Source organism: Procambarus clarkii, chromosome 10, assembly GCF_040958095.1.
Source record: "Procambarus clarkii isolate CNS0578487 chromosome 10, FALCON_Pclarkii_2.0, whole genome shotgun sequence".
Taxonomy (NCBI): Eukaryota; Metazoa; Arthropoda; class Malacostraca; order Decapoda; family Cambaridae; genus Procambarus; species Procambarus clarkii.
In genome coordinates, this window is record NC_091159.1 from 40,954,478 (window position 1) to 40,975,945 (window position 21,468).

General features: G+C 48.2%; 1 protein-coding gene across 1 annotated transcript; it reads right to left on the minus strand.

Moving 5' to 3' along the window:
• Window positions 1-1,588: 1,588 nt before the first annotated feature.
• Window positions 1,589-2,590, minus strand: LOC138363330 (uncharacterized protein DKFZp434B061-like). Its single transcript, XM_069322350.1, has one exon. It carries the CDS (start codon window positions 2,588-2,590, stop codon window positions 1,589-1,591), a length of 1,002 nt encoding a protein of 333 aa, XP_069178451.1.
• Between the last annotated feature and the right edge of the window lie 18,878 nt (window positions 2,591-21,468).

Genomic DNA, 21,468 nt, shown 5'->3' on the forward strand with positions numbered 1-21,468 from the left:
CCGGTGTAAAGACCTTGTTACGTACGATCGCTAATTGGAGATGGACCAATTATATTCCTGGCTGCCAGACGTGGTGTCGTCGTCTCTTGGTAGGTGACCTTTCTTAGCCCGTGACCTTCCTTGAGACGTCCTGACCTGAGAGAGAGAGAGAGAGAGAGAGAGAGAGAGAGAGAGACAGACAGACAGACAGACAGAGAGAGCAATCCCAAGAATGTCTTAATGTACATCTTAAACAAGTCGTGTATATAACCAGATCAGCTTAGCCGCCATGATCTTGACGTCATAACTATGTATCATTTCCTGCATACCAGAGTGAGCGGTACAGGGGGTACCCTAGGAGCGGTACAGGAGGGTGACCTAGGAGCGGTACAGGGGGTACCGTAGGAGCGGTACAGGGGGGTACCCTAAGAGCGGTACAGGGGGTACCCTAGGAGGGGTACAGGGGGTACCCTAGGAGCGGTACAGGGGTACCCTAGGAGCGGTGCAGGGGGTACCCTAGGAGGGGTACAGGGGTGCCCTAGGAGCGGTACAGGGGAAGCCTTAGGAGTGGTACAGGGGTACCCTAGGAGCGGTACAGGGGGTACCCTAGGAGCGGTACAGGGGATACCCTAGGAGGGGTACAGGGGTGCCCTAGGAGGGGTACAGGGGGTACCCTAGGATCGGTACACGGGGTACCCTAGGAGCGGTACAGCGGTACCCCTAAGAGCGGTGTACCACTACAGACCTGTACCACTAACAAGTATCCCCTGCAAGTTACAATATACACTGATCCGAAGCAGGTGAGTCGAACATCTAGAACAGATCTATGTTATCTCAAGACACCAGCACGAATTTAGTAAAAGGCAAATCCTGTTTTGACAAACTTGCTTCAGTTCTATAACAAGTTGACAGAAGTCAAACTCAGACTGGAGAGAGGTTACATGTGGAGTACCACAAGGGGCGGATCTACCGCCCATCCTGTTTCTAATATATGTCAACGACGTGACAGAGAAAATTGGCTCCTTCATATCAATGTTTGCAGATGATCCAAACAGTCAATGAGATGAATCACTGCATTAATCTACCAACGTTCAGAAGGCGGGGCCAGGAGCCTAGCTCGACTCTGCAAGTCTAGGTGAATACACACACACACACACACACACACACACACACACACACACACACCCACACACACACACACACACACACACGAGCCTGTAGCTGAGTGGACAACGCTCGGGATTCGTAATCCTAGGGATCGGGGATCGATCCCGGCGACGGCTAAAACAAATAGACAGTTTCTTTCACCCTGATACTCCTGTTCACCTAACAGTAAATAGGTACCTGGGATTTAGACAGCTGCTACGGGCTGCATCCTAGGGATATGTGTGTACTCACCTAGTTGTGCTTGCGGATGCTCTTTGTTGAGGTTGGGCTTTGGCTCTTTGGTCCCGCCTCTCAACCGTGTGTTTGTGTGGGCGCGCGTGTTGGAGAAATTTATGTAGTAGACACAATAGAGGAAAAATAAATTGGTTAGAAAGGCGGGATGCAAGAGCTAATAACTCGATTCTGCAGATACAAATAGTAAATACACATGTTTGGAAAGCCATCAAGACAGGAACGCAAGACAGAGACACTGGCAGGTCTTCCAGTGTCCGCCCCCCTGCGCCTTGCTGCGCAGGGGGGCGTCCCGTTCCTCGCTGCGCAGGGGGTCGTCCCGTTCCTTGCTGCGCAGGGGGGTCGTCCCGTGCCTTGCTGCGCAGGGGGGCGTCCCGTTCCTCGCTGCGCAGGGGGGCGTCCCGTTCCTTGCTGCGCAGGGGGGGTCGTCCCGTTCCTTGCTGCGCAGGGGGGTCGTCCCGTTCCTTGCTGCGCAGGGGGGCGTCCCGTTCCTTGCTGCGCAGGGGGGTCGTCCCGTTCCTTGCTGCGCAGGGGGGCATCCCGCTCCTTGCTGCGCAGGGGGGCATCCCGTTCCTTGCTGCGCAGGGGGGCATCCCGCTCCTTGCTGCGCAGGGGGGTCGTCCCGTTCCTTGCTGCGCAGAGGGGCGTCCCGTTCCTCGCTGCGCAGGGGGGTCGTCCCGTTCCTTGCTGCGCAGGGGAGCGTTCCGTTCTTTGCTGCGCAGGGGGGTCGTCCCGTTCCTTGCTGCGCAGGGGGGTCGTCCCGTTCCTTGCTGCGCAGGGGGTCGTCCCCTTCCTTGCTGCGCAGGGGGGTCGTCCCGTTCCTTGCTGCGCAGGGGGGTCGTCCCCTTCCTTGCTGCGCAGGGGGGCGTCCCGTGCCTTGCTGCGCAGGGGGTCGTCCCGTTCCTTGCTGCGCAGGGGGGCGTCCCGTGCCTTGCTGCGCAGGGGGTCGTCCCGTTCCTTGCTGCGCAGGGGGGCGTCCCGTGCCTTGCTGCGCATGGGGGTCGTCCCGCTCCTTGCTGCGCAGGGGGTCGTCCCCTTCCTTGCTGCGCAGGGGGGCGTCCCGTGCCTTGCTGCGCAGGGGGTCGTCCCGTTCCTTGCTGCGCAGGGGGGCGTCCCGTGCCTTGCTGCACAGAGGGTCGTCCCGTTCCTTGCTGCGCAGAGGGTCGTCCCGTGCCTTGCTGCGCAGGGGGGCGTCCCGTGCCTTGCTGCGCATGGGGGTCGTCCCGCTCCTTGCTGCGCAGGGGGTCGTCCCCTTCCTTGCTGCGCAGGGGGGCGTCCCGTTCCTTGCTGCACAGAGGGTCGTCCCGTTCCTTGCTGCGCAGAGGGTCGTCCCGTGCTTTGCTGCACAGGGGGGCGTCCCGTGCCTTGCTGCGCAGGGGGGCGTCCCGTTCCTTGCTGCGCAGGGAATCGTGGCGTTCCTCACCGTGCAGGTTAGGTGGCCAGGCACCGGTACCGGCGACGAAGGGTACTGGTCACGGGAGAGTAAAAGATGTGAGTTAAGGATATCACAAGGAGGGGGGGGTGAGAAGACGGTCAGCTTCCACTCCTCACTGGCGAGCTCTATGACTTAACATGAACGAATAGATACACCAGATGGCTTATAATATATATTTATTTAATTAAGTTCAATATAAAAAATCTTAATCTATCTTCCCTATCAAGGCAATAGAATGATCAACACTTGTGATGTTAGAACATAAGGGACCAAGACTCACTCAAGATACAGTAGTGATGAAGCTTCCGTGTAGACACCTGGAGCCTGATTCGCGAAGCAGTTACGCAAGCACTTACGAACGTGTACATCTTTGCTCTATCTTCGGCAGCTTTGTTTACATTTATTAAGCAGTTAATGTCTTGTCCACCACCTTGCCTTCCTTCTTAATTCTAGCTCCGCCCTGCTGCCCTCTCACTCTCCCTCCTGGCCTCTCACTCTCCCTCCTGGCCTCTCACTCTCCCTCCTCCCCTCTCACTCTCCCTCTTCCCCCTCACTCTCTCTCCTCCCCTCTCACTCTCCCTCCTCCCCTCTCACTCTCCCTCCTCCCCTCTCACTCTCCCTCCTCCCTTCTCACTCTCCCTCCTCCCCTCTCACTCTCCCTCCTCCCCTCTCACTCTCCCTCCTCCCCTCTCACTCTCCCTCCTCCCCTCTCACTCTCCCTCCTCCCCTCTCACTCTCCCTCCTCCCCTCTCACTCTCCCTCCTCCCCTCTGCGTCCAGGCCTTCATCACTCTCCCTTGTAACAGGTCTATTATCGCTTGTTTGTTCTCCTCCCTCCCTGCCTCTCTCTCATTATCACTATCACACATTTTTATCTAATCCAAGTCATTTCCTTTGCTAATTACACCTGACGAGCCGCTGGGAGGGGCTGAAGAGGGAGAGGTAGAGAGGGAGAGGGGGGAAGAGGGAGAGGGGAAGGGAGGGAGAGAAGGGGAGAAGTTCAGTAAATCATGTGCGGGTCTCCGGCTGTTTTCCTGAGAGAGGGGGAGGAGAAAATATTGTTGGAACGGTCCTCGTTGTCTTGAAGGTATAGACCGCTGAGGACGAAGAGGCGACGTTTGTTGTGATTTTGCCGGGTTTTCCATCATCGATCTCTCCATCCATTTATCTATCCATCCATCCACCTCTCCATCCATACATCCATCTACATGTCTGTCTCCAATCCGTCTTGGTTAGACTCGACGGATTGGAGATATGTTCAGTCAGTTGTCAACAGATTCTTCAAAACTAGGAAGATTCTGACGGATTTACTGACATGTTCAGGGAGGGGGCCGACCACCTGGAGATTTATATGGTGTGGGAAAGTCAGATGAGAGCAGCTGCTACGTCAGGTGATCCGTCAGCCTCGTCTTGTACAGTCTACGGCTGAGCCAGTCTCAAAATCGTCAGTCAGGCATTACGGGCTCACCATAGCCCGTGCTACTTGGAATTTTGTTCCAGGTAGCGAAACTTTTAACAACAAACAACAACAACTGTCAATCATAATCACAACAACTGTCAATCATAATCAGTCATCAATCATAATTACCTCCCGCCTGAGTGGATGTCTTATAACCAAAATACTAACTACTATTGTGGTGTACAAATGAAGCCCCATCTTCACCCTATTTCTGGTATGAGAGAAGGTGGATGTTAGTTTAACGAATCCCTCGGGAATGAGTTGATGAAAGGTTGATGAAGAGGTTGATGAGTTGATGGAAAGGTTATATTGTTCTGTGATTGTCAGTACAGAGCCACGTTACGATTCTTTATACGATACAACTTTTAGAAACATTTTTAACTCTTGTAGCAAAAGCCACGAAGAGTCAACGGAACTATTGTGGAAAGGGAAAAATCATTACCAGAATCAGAAATTCTAATTTTATGCTAACCCGACAGATACGGGGGGGTGGGGGTGGGGGGGTGGGGGGGGGTTGAAATTAAGGACAGATCTCAGTGGAGGTTCACGTTGGGGCACCCACTAAGGGGCAGTGGAATGCATTAGGCAGTAATGTGGCTCCATACACAGTTTCAAATGTATATATGATAGAGCCCAGTAGTCTCAGGAATCTGTACACCTGTTGATTGACGGTTGAGAGGCGGGACCAAAGAGCCAAAGCTCAACCCCCGCAAGCACAACTAGGTGAGTACAACTAGGTGAATATACACATTGTCTACATAAATGATCTGCCAGATGGAATACAGAATTATATGAACATGTTTGTTGATGATGCTAAGATAATAGGAAGGATAAGAAACTTAGATGATTGTCGTGCCCTTCAACACACACACACACACACAGTTGAGAGGCGGGACCAAAGAGCCAGAGCTCAATCCCCGCAAGCACAAATAGGCGAGTACGTACACACACACACACACACAAACACACACACACACACACACACACACACACACACACACACACACACACACACACACACACACACACACACACACACACACACACACATGCAGCCCCAGCATGGAGTCCATATCTAGTCAAGGATAAGACTAAACTGGAAAAGGTTCAAAGGTTTGCCACCAGACTAGTACCCGAGCTGAGAGGTATGAGCTACGAGAAGAGACTACGGGAATTAAACCTCACTTCGCTGGAAGACAGAAGAGTTAGGGGGGACATGATCACCACATTCAAGATTCTGAAGGGGATTGATAGGGTAGATAAAGACAGTCTATTTAACACAAGGGGAACACGCACAAGGGGACACAGGTGGAAACTGAGTGCCCAAATGAGCCACAGAGATATTAGAAAGAACTTTTTTAGTGTCAGAGTGGTTGACAAATGGAATGCATTAGGGGGTGATGTGGTGGAGGCTCACTCCATACACAGTTTCAAGTGTAGATATGACAGAGCCCGATAGGCTCAGGAATCTGTACACCTGTTGATTGACGGTTGAGAGGCGGGACCAAAGAGCCAGAGCTCAACCCCCGCAAACACAACTAGGTGAGTACAACTAGGTGAGTACACACACACACACACACACACACACACACACACACACACACACACACACACACACACACCACATATGTAAGACACACACACACTTCCTTTGGGTTCTAAAGGAAGGAGCAAGAGAACTGAGCCTACCACTCTCCATAGTGTATAACAAATCACTGGCAACAGGGGAACTGCCAGATACTTGGAAAGCAGCTAACGTAGTCCCGATATACAAGAAAGGGGATAGACAGGAGGCACTGAACTACAGGCCAGTGTCCCTAACCTGCATACCATGCAAGCTGATGGAGAAGATTGTGCGAAAAAAACTAGTGGAGCATCTGGAGCGAAGGAACTTTGTAACACAGCATCAACATGGGTTCAGGGATGGCAGGTCCTGCCTCACAGGGTTACTTGAATTCTACGACCAGGCAACAAAAATAAGGCAAGAAAGAGAAGGGTGGGCAGACTGCATATTTTTGGATTGTCAGAAAGCCTTTGATACAGTGCCACACAAGAGGCTAGTGCGAAAGTTGGAGATGCAGGCTGGAGTGAGAGGGAAGGTACTCCGGTGGATAGAGGAATACCTAAGCAACAGGAGACAACGAGTCTGTGTGAGGGGTGAGGTCTCAGATTGGCGAGACGTCACAAGTGGAGTCCCGCAGGGGTCAGTCCTTGGACCTATACTGTTTCTGGTATATGTAAATGATCTCCCAGAGGGTATAGATTCGTTCCTCTCAATGTTTGCCGACGATGCAAAAATTATGAGGAGGATTGAAACAGAGGATGATAGTAGGAGGCTACAAGATGACCTGGATAGACTGAGTGAATGGTCCAACAAATGGCTGTTGAAGTTCAACCCGAGTAAATGCAAAGTAATGAAACTAGGCAGTGGAAACAGGAGGCCAGGCACAGGATACAGAATAGGAGATGAAGTACTTAATGAAACAGACAGAGAGAAAGATCTAGGAGTTGATATCACACCAAACCTGTCTCCTGAAGCCCACATAAAGAGAATAACGTCTGCGGCATATGCGAGGCTGGCTAACATCAGAACAGCGTTCAGGAACCTGTGTAAGGAATCATTCAGAATCTTGTACACCACATATGTAAGACCAATCCTGGAGTATGCGGCCCCAGCATGGAGCCCGTACCTTGTCAAGCACAAGACGAAGCTGGAAAAAGTCCAAAGGTATGCTACTAGACTAGTCCCAGAACTAAGAGGCATGAGTTATGAGGAAAGGCTGCGGGAAATGCACCTCACGACACTGGAAGACAGAAGAGTAAGGGGGGACATGATCACAACCTACAAAATCCTCAGGGGAATCGACCGGGTAAACAAGGACGAACTTTTCAACACTGGTGGGACGCGAACAAGGGGACACAGGTGGAAGCTGAGTACCCAAATGAGCCACAGAGACGTTAGAAAGAACTTTTTCAGTGTCAGAGTAGTTAGCAAATGGAATGCATTAGGAAGTGATGTGGTGGAGGCTGACTCCATTCACAGTTTCAAATGTAGATATGATAGAGCCCAATAGGCTCAGGAATCTGTACACCAGTTGATTGACGGTTGAGAGGCGGGACCAAAGAGCCAGAGCTCAACCCCCGCAAGCACAATTAGGTGAGTACAATTAGGTGAGTACACACACACACACTGCCAAAAATCCTTTGATACAGTACCGCACATGAGACTGCTGTTCAAGCTCGAGAGGCAGGCGGGGGTGGGGGGAAAGGTCCTAGCATGGATAAGGAACTACCTAACAGGAAGGAGCCAAAGAGTTACGGTAAGGGGCGAGAAGTCGGGCTGGCGAACAGTAACAAGTGGAGTACCACAAGGATCGGTGCTGGGACCAATTCTATTTCTTGTATATGTTAACGACATGTTTACAGGCGTAGAGTCCTACATGTCGATGTTTGCGGATGATGCAAAGTTGATGAGAAGAGTTGTGACAGATGAGGATTGCAGGATCCTCCAAGAGGACCTGAACAGATTGCAGAGATGGTCAGAGAAATGGCTACTAGAATTCAACACGAGCAAATGTAAAGTTATGGAAATGGGACTAGGAGATAGGAGACCAAAGGGACAGTACACAATGAAGGGGAACAGCCTACCTGTAACGACGCGTGAAAGAGACCTGGGGGTGGACGTAACACCTAATCTATCTCCTGAGGCACATATTAATAGGATAACGACAGCAGCGTACTCTACACTGGCAAAAGTTAGAACATCATTCAGAAACCTAAGTAAGGAGGCATTTAGGGCGCTTTACACTGCCTACGTAAGGCCAGTCTTAGAGTATGCCGCCTCATCATGGAGTCCCCATCTGAAGAAGCATATAATGAAACTGGAAAAGGTTCAGAGGTTTGCAACGAGACTCGTCCCAGAGCTACGAGGGATGGGGTATGAGGAGCGCCTGAGGGAACTGTGCCTTACGACACTAGAAAGAAGAAGGGAGAGGGGGGACATGATAGGAACGTATAAGATACTCAGAGGGATTGACAGAGTGGACATAGACGAAATGTTCACACGGAATAGTAACAGAACGAGAGGACATGGATGGAAGCTTGAAACTCAGATGAGTCACAGAGATGTTAGGAAGTTTTCTTTTAGCGTGAGAGTAGTGGGGAAATGGAATGCACTTCAGGAACAGGTTGTGGAAGCAAATACTATTCATAATTTTAAAACTAGGTATGATAGGGAAATAGGACAGGAGTCATTGCTGTAAACAACCGATGCTCGAAAGGCGGGATCCAAGAGTCAATGCTCGATCCTGCAGACACAACTAGGTGAGTACAACTAGGTGAGTACACACACACACACACACACAGCTAGTTAGAGACATAACAATGCTGGCGATAATGGTTGTTTAATGAAGTGGTTTGCTTAACAGCCAGTTCCATTTCCGGTCACTTTCGATATTATGTCGATATTCAGCTTCCATATCTCCGAGCCATAGCCTGCATAACTCTAATCGATAGTCTTCATATCTCCGAGCGATAGTCTGTACTTTTATTTTCTATACATATCGAATAATTTTTTATGCATATTGAATTATTTTCTATACATATCATGTCAACTATGATCAATATTATTATCAGAATTGGTATCGACGATAACGAGTTGCGTACGATATCTTCCGGCGATACGATATATATATATATATATATATATATATATATATATATATATATATATATATATATATATATATATATATATATATATATATATATAAAACCTGCTGCCAGTATACACCAATATATATATATATATATATATATATATATATATATATATATATATATATATATATATATATATATATATATATATATATATATATATATATAATCCTTTCCGCGATAGTTTGATTGTTAGGTCATCCATAATCTGTTTGCGATCGGCTGGCCGCAGACAGGCTTCGACGTTCCTTAACTGTCACCTGGTTCAACTCACTCCCCGTCTCTCACTCATTCTCTGTCCCCTTTCACTCCCTGTCCCCCCTCATAATCCCCTCCCCTGATACTCATATACCATTGTTGCTTCCCCTTAATTTCCCTTAAACCTACCTCCTGAGGGGATGTAGACGAGGGGGAGGTAGACGAGGGGGGGGGGTAGACGAAGGGGGGTAGACGAGGGGGATAGACGAGGGGGAGGTAGACGAGGGGGGAGGTAGACAAGGGGGCGGTAGACGAGGGGGGCGGTAGACGAGGGTGGAGGTAGACTAAGGCGGGGGGGGGAGAAGGAAGGATAGTTACTGCTGCTGGTGGCGTCTGCCTCAAATCATCGATTGGCCTCGACGGCTACTAGGAGGGGGGGAGAGGGGGAGGGGAGGGGGAGGGGAAGGGGAAGAGGGAGGGGGAGTGGGAGGGGGGTCTGGGAGGGGGGAAGAGGGAGGGGAGAGTAGGAGGTGGATAAATTGGGAAGGGGGGGGGGTAGACGGAAAGGGAACGAAAAATGGAAGAGGGAACAGGGAAGGATATAAGAAACTGTAATTGGGTTGTAGATGAAGGAAAAAGGGGAAGGTAGATGGGAAAGACGGGGGGGCGGGGAGGGAAAGGGGGTATAGAGACGCTTTGAGAATGCGGAAGGGTATTCACTCTCTCCCTCCCACCCTGCACTCTCCCATCCCCCCACTGGGGGGTAATGGGGGAAGAGGACAAGTAACCCCCCCCCCATCACCCCCCCCCCACCCACTCCTTCCCCATCCCTTCACCTCGACCCTCCCCACCATCCCCCCCTACTGGGCCATAGGAAGGAGGGAGCGACAGAATGGGGATACGGCAAGAGGAAGTACAGGAAATGGGGATAGGGGGGGGGGGGGCCACCTCTACACGTGTAATGGGTCAGGGGCATTAAAGAGATGCACAAACATGGGGAAAAGGGGGAGGTGGGGAGAGCTAATGTAATGGGTACAGGGAACGGGGGGAGGAATAAAATGGGTGGGGAATGGGGAACAGTTGTACCAGGGAATGGGGCTACTTAAGGCCATCAATTCTATTTAAATATTAAATAATTACTGCAACTTCCTAATTACTGCAATTACTATAAATTTGCACCTAGTGATGATATAATGAATGTGTAATTTGTATTATAATTATTATTATTATTATTATTATTATTATTATTTCTTAATTAAATCACAATGACGTGATATTTTCAATTAAAATTCATGAACTTGAATCGGCGTTCTGGAAATATCCATGGAGCAGGTCGGTCGGCTCGAACTATTGTCCTGGATCAACCCTCAGACGCGAAATAAGTTCTAATTGGCCATCTGTATGAAGGGTCTTTTAAGTTTAGCCTTCTGCAGGATGGAGTTTAATCTTGTATTTTGCACTAAGGTCTTCAGTTTGTAAGGCGGGCTCCTGTAGCCATCTGTAAATGTTACAGCAGTTAGTGCTGTTTCTAACTACAGCAGTTAGGGCTGTTTCTAACTAGTGCAGTTAGTGCTGTTTCTAACTACAGCAGTTAGGGCTGTTTCTAACTACAGCAGTTAGGGCTGTTTCTAGCTACAGCAGTTAGTGCTGTTTCTAACTACAGCAGTTAGGGCTGTTTCTAGCTACAGCAGTTAGGGCTGTTTCTAGCTACAGCAGTTAGTGCTGTTTCTAACTACAGCAGTTAGGGCTGTTTCTAGCTACAGCAGTTAGGGCTGTTTCTAGCTACAGCAGTTAGGGCTGTTTCTAACTACAGCAGTTAGGGCTGTTTCTAACTACAACAGTCAGTACTGTTTTGCAGCCGAAGGTGTTCAGCCCCGTGTCGTTGTCTGGCCTTGCAGGAGCTGGAAGCGAGCCCGGTAGATTACCGGTTAAAGAGGCAGGAGAAAGACAGGCAGACGGACAGTAGCCGCAGTGCTACAGCTGCCCCACCGTGCGCCACTGCAGCATGAGGCCTTTGTTTACACGTGTACCTTGTGTAGACAGGAGGCCCTATGTTTACACGTGTACCTTGTGTAGACAGGAGGCCTTATGTTTACACGTGTACCTTGTGTAGACAGGAGGCCCTATGTTTACACGTGTACCTTGTGTAGACAGGAGGCCCTATGTTTACATGTGCACCTTGTGTAGACAGGAGGTCCTATGTTTACATGTGCACCTTGTGTAGACAGGAGGTCCTATGTTTACACGTGCACCTTGTGTAGACAGGAGGTCCTATGTTTACACGTGTACCTTGTGTAGACAGGAGGTCCTATGTTTACACGTGTACCTTGTGTAGACAGGAGGTCCTATGTTTACACGTGTACCTTGTGTAGACAGGAGGTCCTATGTTTACATGTGCACCTTGTGTAGACAGGAGGTCCTATGTTTACACGTGCACCTTGTGTAGACAGGAGGTCCTATGTTTACACGTGTACCTTGTGTAGACAGGAGGTCCTATGTTTACACGTGTACCTTGTGTAGACAGGAGGTCCTATGTTTACACGTGTACCTTGTGTAGACAGGAGGTCCTATGTTTACATGTGCACCTTGTGTAGACAGGAGGTCCTATGTTTACACGTGCACCTTGTGTAGACAGGAGGTCCTATGTTTACACGTGTACCTTGTGTAGACAGGAGGTCCTATGTTTACACGTGTACCTTGTGTAGACAGGAGGTCCTATGTTTACACGTGTACCTTGTGTAGACAGCCCTATATGTCGTCTTCTTCGGACGGGGTATAACTGGCCTGGAGTCTGTCTGTGTTGAACGTCCCATAGACAGGCATAGTGGAGGTGTGTGCATAAGAGAGAGAGTGAGAGAGAGAGTGAGAGAGAGAGGGAGAGAGAGAGAGAGAGAGAGAGAGAGAGAGAGAGAGAGAGAGAGAGAGAGAGAGAGAGAGAGAGAGAGAGAGAGAGAGAGAGAGAGAGAGAGAGAGAGAGAGAGAGAGGGAGAGAGAGAGAGAGAGAGAGAGAGAGGGAGAGAGAGAGAGGGGGGGGGGGGGGTTAGGCAGGTCGATAGCAAAGTGTCCTGTAGGGCCCCATAGTTCACAGTGGCTCGCCCTGGGGGAGGTCGTGTTAATGATCCGTCCCACTCCTTCTCCTTCTACTGTTATTGTTCTTCTTCTGCTTGCTAGGGGGGGGGGTACTGTTGTTATTGTAGTTGTTGTTATTGTAGTTGTAGTAGGGAAGGGGGAAAGTCAGGTGACTGGAATGGTGCCCAACCACTTGGACCTTCGGGGATTGAACGCCGACCTGCATGAAGCGGGACCGTCGCTCCACGAAAGTTGAGGAAACGCTTTCGTGTATCAACCAAATATTGCAAAACAACGAAATCGCACAAAAACACTCAACAACCCCTTCCCCCCCTCCCTTCCCCCCTCCCCCCCCCCACCTCCCCTCCCTTTCCCCCATCCCACTTCCCCACCTCCCCACCTCTCCCCCCCCCCCCGCAAAAAAATCCTCAATAATCTATACAAAAAATAATAAAGGGAACACACACACGCTTGATAAATGAAACTTGCGTTCAGATGACCCACGGCCCAAGTCTAACGATCTAATGAGGGGTTAAATGTAGTTAAGGATCAGTGCGATATGAACGGGTAATTACTGTGTGGGGAAGGGCTGAGGGGAGGAGGGATGGAAGGGGGGGGGGGGGGAAGGGGGAGCGGCGGCTTCGGCGAGGGGAATGGAGAGCGGGAGGAAGGGAGGGAGGGAGGGAGGGGAAGGGTTGATGGGGCGACGATGGAGCCACCTATTGACCGGCTGGGGAACTACAGAATGTAAACATGGAGGGGTCTGCCTGCCGGCTAATCAGGAGTTGCGTGAGCGCCGTCGGCCAGTTGCCTCGTAATCAGTTTATCGTCGATTTCTTCCTATTTTTTTTATTTTCCCCCTCCCCCCCTCCTCCCCCCCTCCCCCACCCTGAGGGATGTTGGGGGGGGGGGGGGGCGCTCGTCCCTGATGCCCCTTCTGCAGAAAAGAATAAAAACAAGATTTTATTCTACAAATTTTTGTTTTATTTGCTTGAAGATGTTGAGTGAGAATCTGTTTTGTGGTTTGTGGTTCATTATTGACTGTTGACATGCCCTTGTGAGTGACAGGTCGTCACGGTAGAGTTCCCCGGAGGTTGTTAACGAAACCTGTTGTGCACCTGTGAGTAGGGTTCCATTGCTCGCAGTGATCCGCCCGACACGAGACTCAATCCTCTATGTATTAATCTTGGAGCCGAAGAAAAATGCAAGTAGCATATATGACGTTAAGAGCACTTGCTATGGCGACTCTTAAGAAAGTAGCTCAGATAACTTATATCTACTCCGGCAATGTTCGCTCACGTAATACATCGCCTTTTTATTTTATTTTTACGAAATCGACCAATCCGTTAAAATGTGACTAATTACTAACAGTTAAAGCACTGTAATATTGACGTATTCTATGTGTCGGCCTCAAGTGGGTTAAGTGGTCTGTTTCGTACGCTTCTGTTAGGCCAAACAGTCGTATTATTTACGTTGAACCGTCCGCTTATGTGCGTTTGTGTATGCGTGAGTATTTATGCGTATGTGTGCGTGTATTGATTTACTATTTGTATCTGTAGAATTGAGAATTAGCTCTTGGACCTAACCAATCTATTTTTCCTCTACTCTATCTACTACATATAATTCTCTCTAACACACACACACACACACACACACACACACACACACACACACACACACACACACACAATAGAGTAGTTAATAAATGGAATGCATCTGTACATCAGTTGATTGACAGTTGAGAGGCGGGACCAAAGAGCCAAAGCCCCGCAAGCACAAATAGGTGAGCACACACACCCACACACATCTCCAGGAAGCACCTAGTAGTACATAAGTACCTGGGAGTTGGACAGCTACCTAACTCCCAGGTACCTATATTCTGCCAGGTGAAAAGGTGCATCAGGGTGAAAGAAACTGCCCATTTGTTTCTGCTCGGTCGGGAATCGAATATGGGCCCTTAGGACTACGACCCACGAGTGCTGTCCACTCAGCCACGAGGCCCCACACATGTTTATGTATGTGTGTGTGAGTGTGTGTAGTCACCTAATTGTGCTTGCGGGGGTTGAGCTCTCGCTGTTTGGGCCCGCCTCTCAACCGTCAATCAACAGGTGTACAGGTTCCTGAGCCTATTGGGCTCATATCTACATGTTGAAACTGTATATCTACATATCTACACTTGAAACTGTGTATGGAGTCAGCCTCCACCACATCACTTCCTAATGCATTCCATTTGTCAACCAGTGTGTGTGTGTGTGTGTGTGTGTGTGTGTGTGTGTGTGTGTGTGTGTGTGTGTGTGTGTGTGTGTGTGTGTGTGTGTGTGTGTGCACATACTGACCAATAATTGTCCACACTGTCTGATCAATATGTTAACTACCATGACCGCCTCCTGACGGTCATGGTTACGTCGTGTGCACGCCCACGGTGTACACACACGCTTTGTACACCCACCCACCTGTACACACACACACACACACACACACACACACACACACACACACACACACACACACACACACACACACACACACACACACACACACACATACACACACACACACACACACACACACACACACACACACACATACACACACACACACACACACACACACATATAGGGGAGGACAAGGGCTTCGGAACCCACTATGGAGACCAAGCCGTCAGCTTACAGCCGTTGGTGTTACTACACAACACTTACGAGGAGAGAGGAGAGAATAGGAGCTTTAATTAGGGGGGGGGGGTAAGGATAGGAGCTAGGATGTGAGGACGGAGGGAGGGAGTGAGTGAACGAACCCGCATGTGGAGCATTGGGGGATTGAGCTCCGGTCCTGCACGACGTGATGCCGTCGCATAGTTCCCACCAACCCAGATAAATGTTTTATTGGTATATGTATAGTCTTTCATGCTGGATGAGCCATGTGATGAATCATGTGACTCCAGCCATGTTGAACCCAATCATATGACCCCAACCATGTTGACCCCAACCATGTAGACCCCAACCATGTAGACCCCAATCATATGACCCCAACCATGTAGACCCCAACCGTGTGACCCCATCCATGCTCATCAGAAAATATATAACTTTAATAATTTTTCTCCGTCAAAATATGTGACAGGGAGAGTAGACAGTGTTCACTAATTACCAAAATGCACCAAGACAAAAAAATTAATCCCATCACACCTTTAATATATATATATATATATATATATATATATATATATATATATATATATATATATATATATATATATATATATATATATATATATCAAATCACATTTCTGAAGTTAAAAAAAAAGACACTAATATATTATTGGTGTAAAAAATCGTTCGAATTTGGTTTAAAAAGCAGAAAAGGCTTTCTACTGAGAGACGCTATACTTATTTGGTTAAATTTGTTCTTAAATATCTTATTGTTTACGGTCGCTTTAAATGCTGCTGCTGTATTCAAGACATGGATAAGGATGTGGATTAAAGATGAAGAAAAGGACGAAGATGTGGATAAAGATGAAAATAAGGATATAAGGATGTCGCCACCCTCGGGATATTTAGCGAAATGACAACGAAATCACGGCTGCAAAAAATAAAAGGATTTGATATTACTGTATCGTTTCAAGTATTACCCCAGCGGGTTTAAGAAGTCCACTACGGGCTCACCATAGGCCGTGCTACTTGGAACTGTATGTTCCCAGTAGCTGAATCTTAAGCAACAACAACAACAACATACCCTGATGGTGGGTGGTGGTAATGCACTTGTTACAGGTAGTTCACATCACCTAGATCACTGAGTCACGTGTCCACCCCTCCCCCCCACCCCCCCTGCTGGCCAGCCGTGACGTCACGGTCACCGGGTCTTAATTACCTTTCAGATAATTAATAACAGTAGCAGGAGAGAGAGAGAGAGAGAGAGAGAGAGAGAGAGAGAGAGAGAGAGAGAGAGAGAGAGAGAGAGAGAGAGAGAGAGAGAGAGAGAGAGAGAGGGGAAGAGAGAGAGAGAGAGAGAGAGAGAGAGAGAGAGAGAGAGAGAGAGAGAGAGAGAGAGAGAGAGAGAGAGAGAGAGAGAGAGAGAGAGAGAGAGAGAGAGAGAGCAAGTCAAAGAAGAAATATGAAATGACTGAGAAACGGAGCAAGGGAAGTAGGAAGGAAATAGGGAGAGAATGAGAGAGAGGGAAGAAAATAAGAGAGGGACAGAAGGGGGAAAGGAAGGAAGGAAGGGGACAGAGACAGAGAGAGAGAGAGAGAGAGAGAGAGAGAGAGAGAGAGAGAGAAAGAGGGGAAGGAAGTGCTCTTCGATTCCCTGGTAGGATCAATATGCAACACCACATTTCTCACTGCTCGGTATGCAATTACCTAACAATAATTACCATTTTTTTTAACATAATACGAGATTAACAGCTGTGTATATCCACCATGTTAATACACGTCACCATCACCATGACAACCACTGACGTCACACACACATGAATGAAACCTCAAATGTATAATAATATAATTTTGCTAATGTCATTCATTATTATTTTTAATATTATTATTATTATAGGTAGTAGTTCTAACAGATGAGATGAAAGCAATTAGAATCTAACTTGTGCAGTAGCGATAGAAGAAGCAGAGAAATGGAATTAACAGCAGCTGAAGAAACAGCAGGAGCTGCAACAGTAGCAGCAGCAGTAGCAGTATCAGCAGCAGTAGCAGCAACAGTAGCAGCATTAGCAGCAGCAGTAGCAGCAACAGTAGCAGCAGCAGCAGTAGCAGCAGCAGCAGTAGCAGCAACAGTAGCAGCAGCAGTAACAGTAGCAGCAGTAGCAACAACAGTAGCAGCAACAGTAGCAGCAGCAGTAGCAACAGAAGCAGTACTTGCCGTAGCTGAAGCAACAGAAGCATCAGCAAGCGTAGAAACAGTAGAAACAGCATTAGTAGTAGTAGTAGCAGCAATAGTAGCCGTAGAAACATTAGAAACAACAAAAGTAATTGTACTGATTATTATTATTATTTTTATTATTATTACCATTATTTCTGAATGTTTTCGGCTCAAGCAAATTATCGCTCACTAATTTGATGAATGATTAGCGCTCACTCGCTCAAAGACACCGCCACCACGTGCTTTTACAAGCTCGGTGTGTTTTGTAAACACAAATCACGTGATCCGTGACGTAGCCGGCACACATGGTTGCCAAGGAAACGTACTGTAAATAACATCATTTTAAACTTAATATCACTGTTTTGAAGCTCCGGGAATGTAGCCCCATGGGGCTATCGGGAGAGGCCGGTTGTGTAGAGGCTTAGTAGCCCTTTGCTGGAGCCAATTTGACCCTTAGACCGGAACGCGCTTCCCTTTAACCATGAAAACCCACATACCAGATCCCCGCTCCTCTTGATTGTAGTACAGTGATTGTAGCCGAGTCAGCATATAGCCTCCGGGGGCTATACGTTCCCCGGGAGAGAGAGCGAGAGACAGGGAGAGAGAGAGAGAGAGAGAGAGAGAGAGAGAGAGAGAGAGAGAGAGAGAGAGAGAGAGAGAGAGAGAGAGAGAGAGAGAGAGAGAGAGAGAGAGAGAGAGAGAGAGAGAGAGAGAGAGAGAGAGAGAGAGAGAGAGAGAGAGAGAGAGAGAGAGAGAGAGAGAGAGAGAGAGAGAGAGAGAGAGAGAGAGAGAGAGAGAGAGAGAGAGAGAGAGAGAGAGAGAGAGAGAGAGAGAGAGAGAGAGAGAGAGAGAGAGAGAGAGAGAGAGAGAGAGAGAGAGAGAGAGAGAGAGAGAGAGAGAGAGAGAGAGAGAGAGAGAGAGAGAGAGAGAGAGAGAGAGAGAGAGAGAGAGAGAGAGAGAGAGAGAGAGAGAGAGAGAGAGAGAGAGAGAGAGAGAGAGAGAGAGAGAGAGAGAGAGAGAGAGAGAGAGAGAGAGAGAGAGAGAGAGAGAGAGAGAGAGAGAGAGAGAGAGAGAGAGAGAGAGAGAGAGAGAGAGAGAGAGAGAGAGAGAGAGAGAGAGAGAGAGAGAGAGAGAGAGAGAGAGAGAGAGAGAGAGAGAGAGAGAGAGAGAGAGAGAGAGAGAGAGAGAGAGAGAGAGAGAGAGAGAGAGAGAGAGAGAGAGAGAGAGAGAGAGAGAGAGAGAGAGAGAGAGAGAGAGAGAGAGAGAGAGAGAGAGAGAGAGAGAGAGAGAGAGAGAGAGAGAGAGAGAGAGAGAGAGAGAGAGAGAGAGAGAGAGAGAGAGAGAGAGAGAGAGAGAGAGAGAGAGAGAGAGAGAGAGAGAGAGAGAGAGAGAGAGAGAGAGAGAGAGAGAGAGAGAGAGAGAGAGAGAGAGAGAGAGAGAGAGAGAGAGAGAGAGAGAGAGAGAGAGAGAGAGAGAGAGAGAGAGAGAGAGAGAGAGAGAGAGAGAGAGAGAGAGAGAGAGAGAGAGGTAAATATGGGGCCGGACGCGTGGAATCTCACCAAGTCATTTACCTGATCCTTATAGCCTGTAACTGGGAGCCTGACTCGTGTGTGTGTGTGTGTGTGTGTGTGTGTGTGTGTGTGTGTGTGTGTGTGTGTGTGTGTGTGTGTGTGTGTGTGTGTGTGTGTGTGGTAGGCCCGGGACTACATCCAGGCTAGGGGCCGGCGGGTGTGGTGTAGCCCTCGTGGGACAGAAGGAACCAGACTAATAATAGGGCGCTGTTGATTGTCCTCCTTCCTGCTGCTGCTGCTGCTGCTGCTGCTGACTCTATTGATAGACACTCCGCTTGCTCCGGGCGGTTCGATGGCGGTTCTTTGCGGTTCGGAGCGGCGTGGGCTGAGCTATAATGGTTCGTGGGGGCGTATGTTGGTTCGTGGTCAGCGAACGAGAAGTGAAGTCACGTGGTAATGGAATAATCTAACGGACGACCCATTAACGAGTCGTAGGATATTATTTACTGGGTCGTAGCGAGCAATAAAACTAATAATGATAACATTAATGATAAAGTTACTACTAATAATTACTTGCAGATGAAAAAAAGATAGCTTATCTGGTTCTTTTTTTTTGTCTTGTTACTTAAACACGAGAATATAACCTCCAGACAGGTCACCCCTATCAAACAGAAAACGAGAGGCTGGATGAACGAAAACGTAAGACGACGCCTACCCGTCGTTTCCGTTATCAATAAAGATGGCGTTTAATGATTTAGTTTCTGATCACAATTATGGACAAATATGTTTTATTTTCGGGAGGATAGGTGAATAGAGGTGGTAGACGGTGACGAATGACTGTCATCGGTCTATCGTGGAGGGAGATGGGAGAACTGGGACCGCCTATTGTTTTGCTGTGGAGAGGGGGTGTGGGTGGTGGGATTAGATTATAGACAGAAGAGTGGGCCTGGCCACTGGGTGGACGGGTGACCGTGGGCGCCGCATGGTGTGGGCGTAGCAGCGTGTGGGCGTAGCCTGTCCTTGACGTCGTTGTTAGCAGGGGTTGTAATTTGGTGTCATTTTCCTTGTGTCTGTGTTAGGAGCCTTCGCCTCTACCGCCCTCGTCAGAGCATTTTGTTTGATTCTCCGTTTTCTTGCTTATTACTCTCTTTTTACGACTGTTATTATTCTATTACTTTCTTACTCCTGCGATTATTCTAATTTTCTTTATTGTGTTCATTTGCATTTATTTAGCTGTTATATACTTGTTGAATATTCAGGGGGGACTCTTATGTAAATGTTAGTGTGTTTGTCTGGAATATACGTGAATACATAAATTAATGTTTTTATGCATATACGTGTATATATGTGTTCAGAACACCCAACAACATTGTCTGGGGGCCGAGTTCTGGTCCAGGAATATCCCTATAGCGCGCGGGAAGTTTAAAATCCTGAGTATATCTTCATTTATAAATTAGAATGTCTGAACAAATCCACAAGGGCCGTGACGAGGATTCCAACCTGCGTCCGGGAGCATCCCAGACACTGCCTTAATCGACTGAGCTTAAGCTCAAATCCACAAATTCTTGTGGATTTGTTCATTTGATGCATCACGTTAGTGTGATCTCTGTGTGTTAGAATGTCTGTCTGAGGTTCGAGGCCTGACGCTTGGGGCTAGCCTGACTCAATTTTTTTTACACCGTGATTCCTGGAGGGGCGTGCCCAACATGGTCAACTTGTGGTCACAAGAGAATCGAGTGCTATTTAACATGGTGACAATGGGACACCACCCACCCCTCCTCCCACAATAGCTGAATATCATTTCAACTCAACCTGGGTTCGATCCCAGGAGCCGGCGAGAAACAATGGGCAGAGTTTCTTTCACCCTATGCCCCTGTTACCTAGCAGTAAAATAGGTATCTGGGTGTTAGTCAGCTGTCACGGGCTGCATCCTGGGGGGTGGAGGCCTGGTCGAGGACCGGGCCGCGGGACACTAAAGCCCCGAAATCATCTCAAGATAACCTGGAGTTATTTACCTTCTAGTTTTTAGTTTCTATAATATAAAACATTACACGCGCATGTCTGCCAAATTTTAAAGGTATTCCAGGTATCATACTTTATCCGTAATTAGCTAAAACACGCCAGAAGCGGATCACTGGCCGGTGTTCTCCTTCTCAGAACACAAAGATAAAAGAGAGAGAGAAGGATTCAGACATACATACATACCCGGGCATGTCTCCTATGTAATCCATATTTATAAATGGAAATGCCTGTTTGTTCGAGGCTGACACCACACGTTGGGATTAGCTTCACTCAATTTTTATCAGTAATTGATGTTGGGTTCGTCCCCAACATGGACGGGTCACGATTGGTGTCAAGGAACACAACATCAACTGGCACTGTGCCAGCGTGTCACTCCCACAAACACTTTGCAATACCACGTGACTCGACTCTGGATTATTATTATAAATATCATCATTAATTGGTATATATCGGACACTCTAGACGCTAATCAAGCCAACATAAAAATATATATCTCCATAATCCATATATACATGAATGTATATACATTTGTGAAAGTATGTTTATGCTTTACGCGACAATAATAATAGTTATTTGTTATGTATAAGCATACAGACCTACACACAAATGCACCCACCACGGATGCCAAACATACGCACAAGAAGAGAGAGAGAGAGAGAGAGAGAGAGAGAGAGAGAGAGAGAGAGAGAGAGAGAGAGAGAGAGAGAGAGAGAGAGAGAGAGAGAGAGAGAGACAGAGACAGAGAGAGAAACAAAAACAGAACGCAACTCTACGCAACATGAAACACCTTTGAACGCATCTGGCCAGCGTGATAACAAC

What these genes read in the sequence shown, in the direction of transcription:
- LOC138363330 (XM_069322350.1), bottom strand. Translation starts at nt 2,590, where the DNA reads ATGCGCAGCAAGGCACGGGACGCCCCCCTGCGCAGCAAGGCACGGGAC.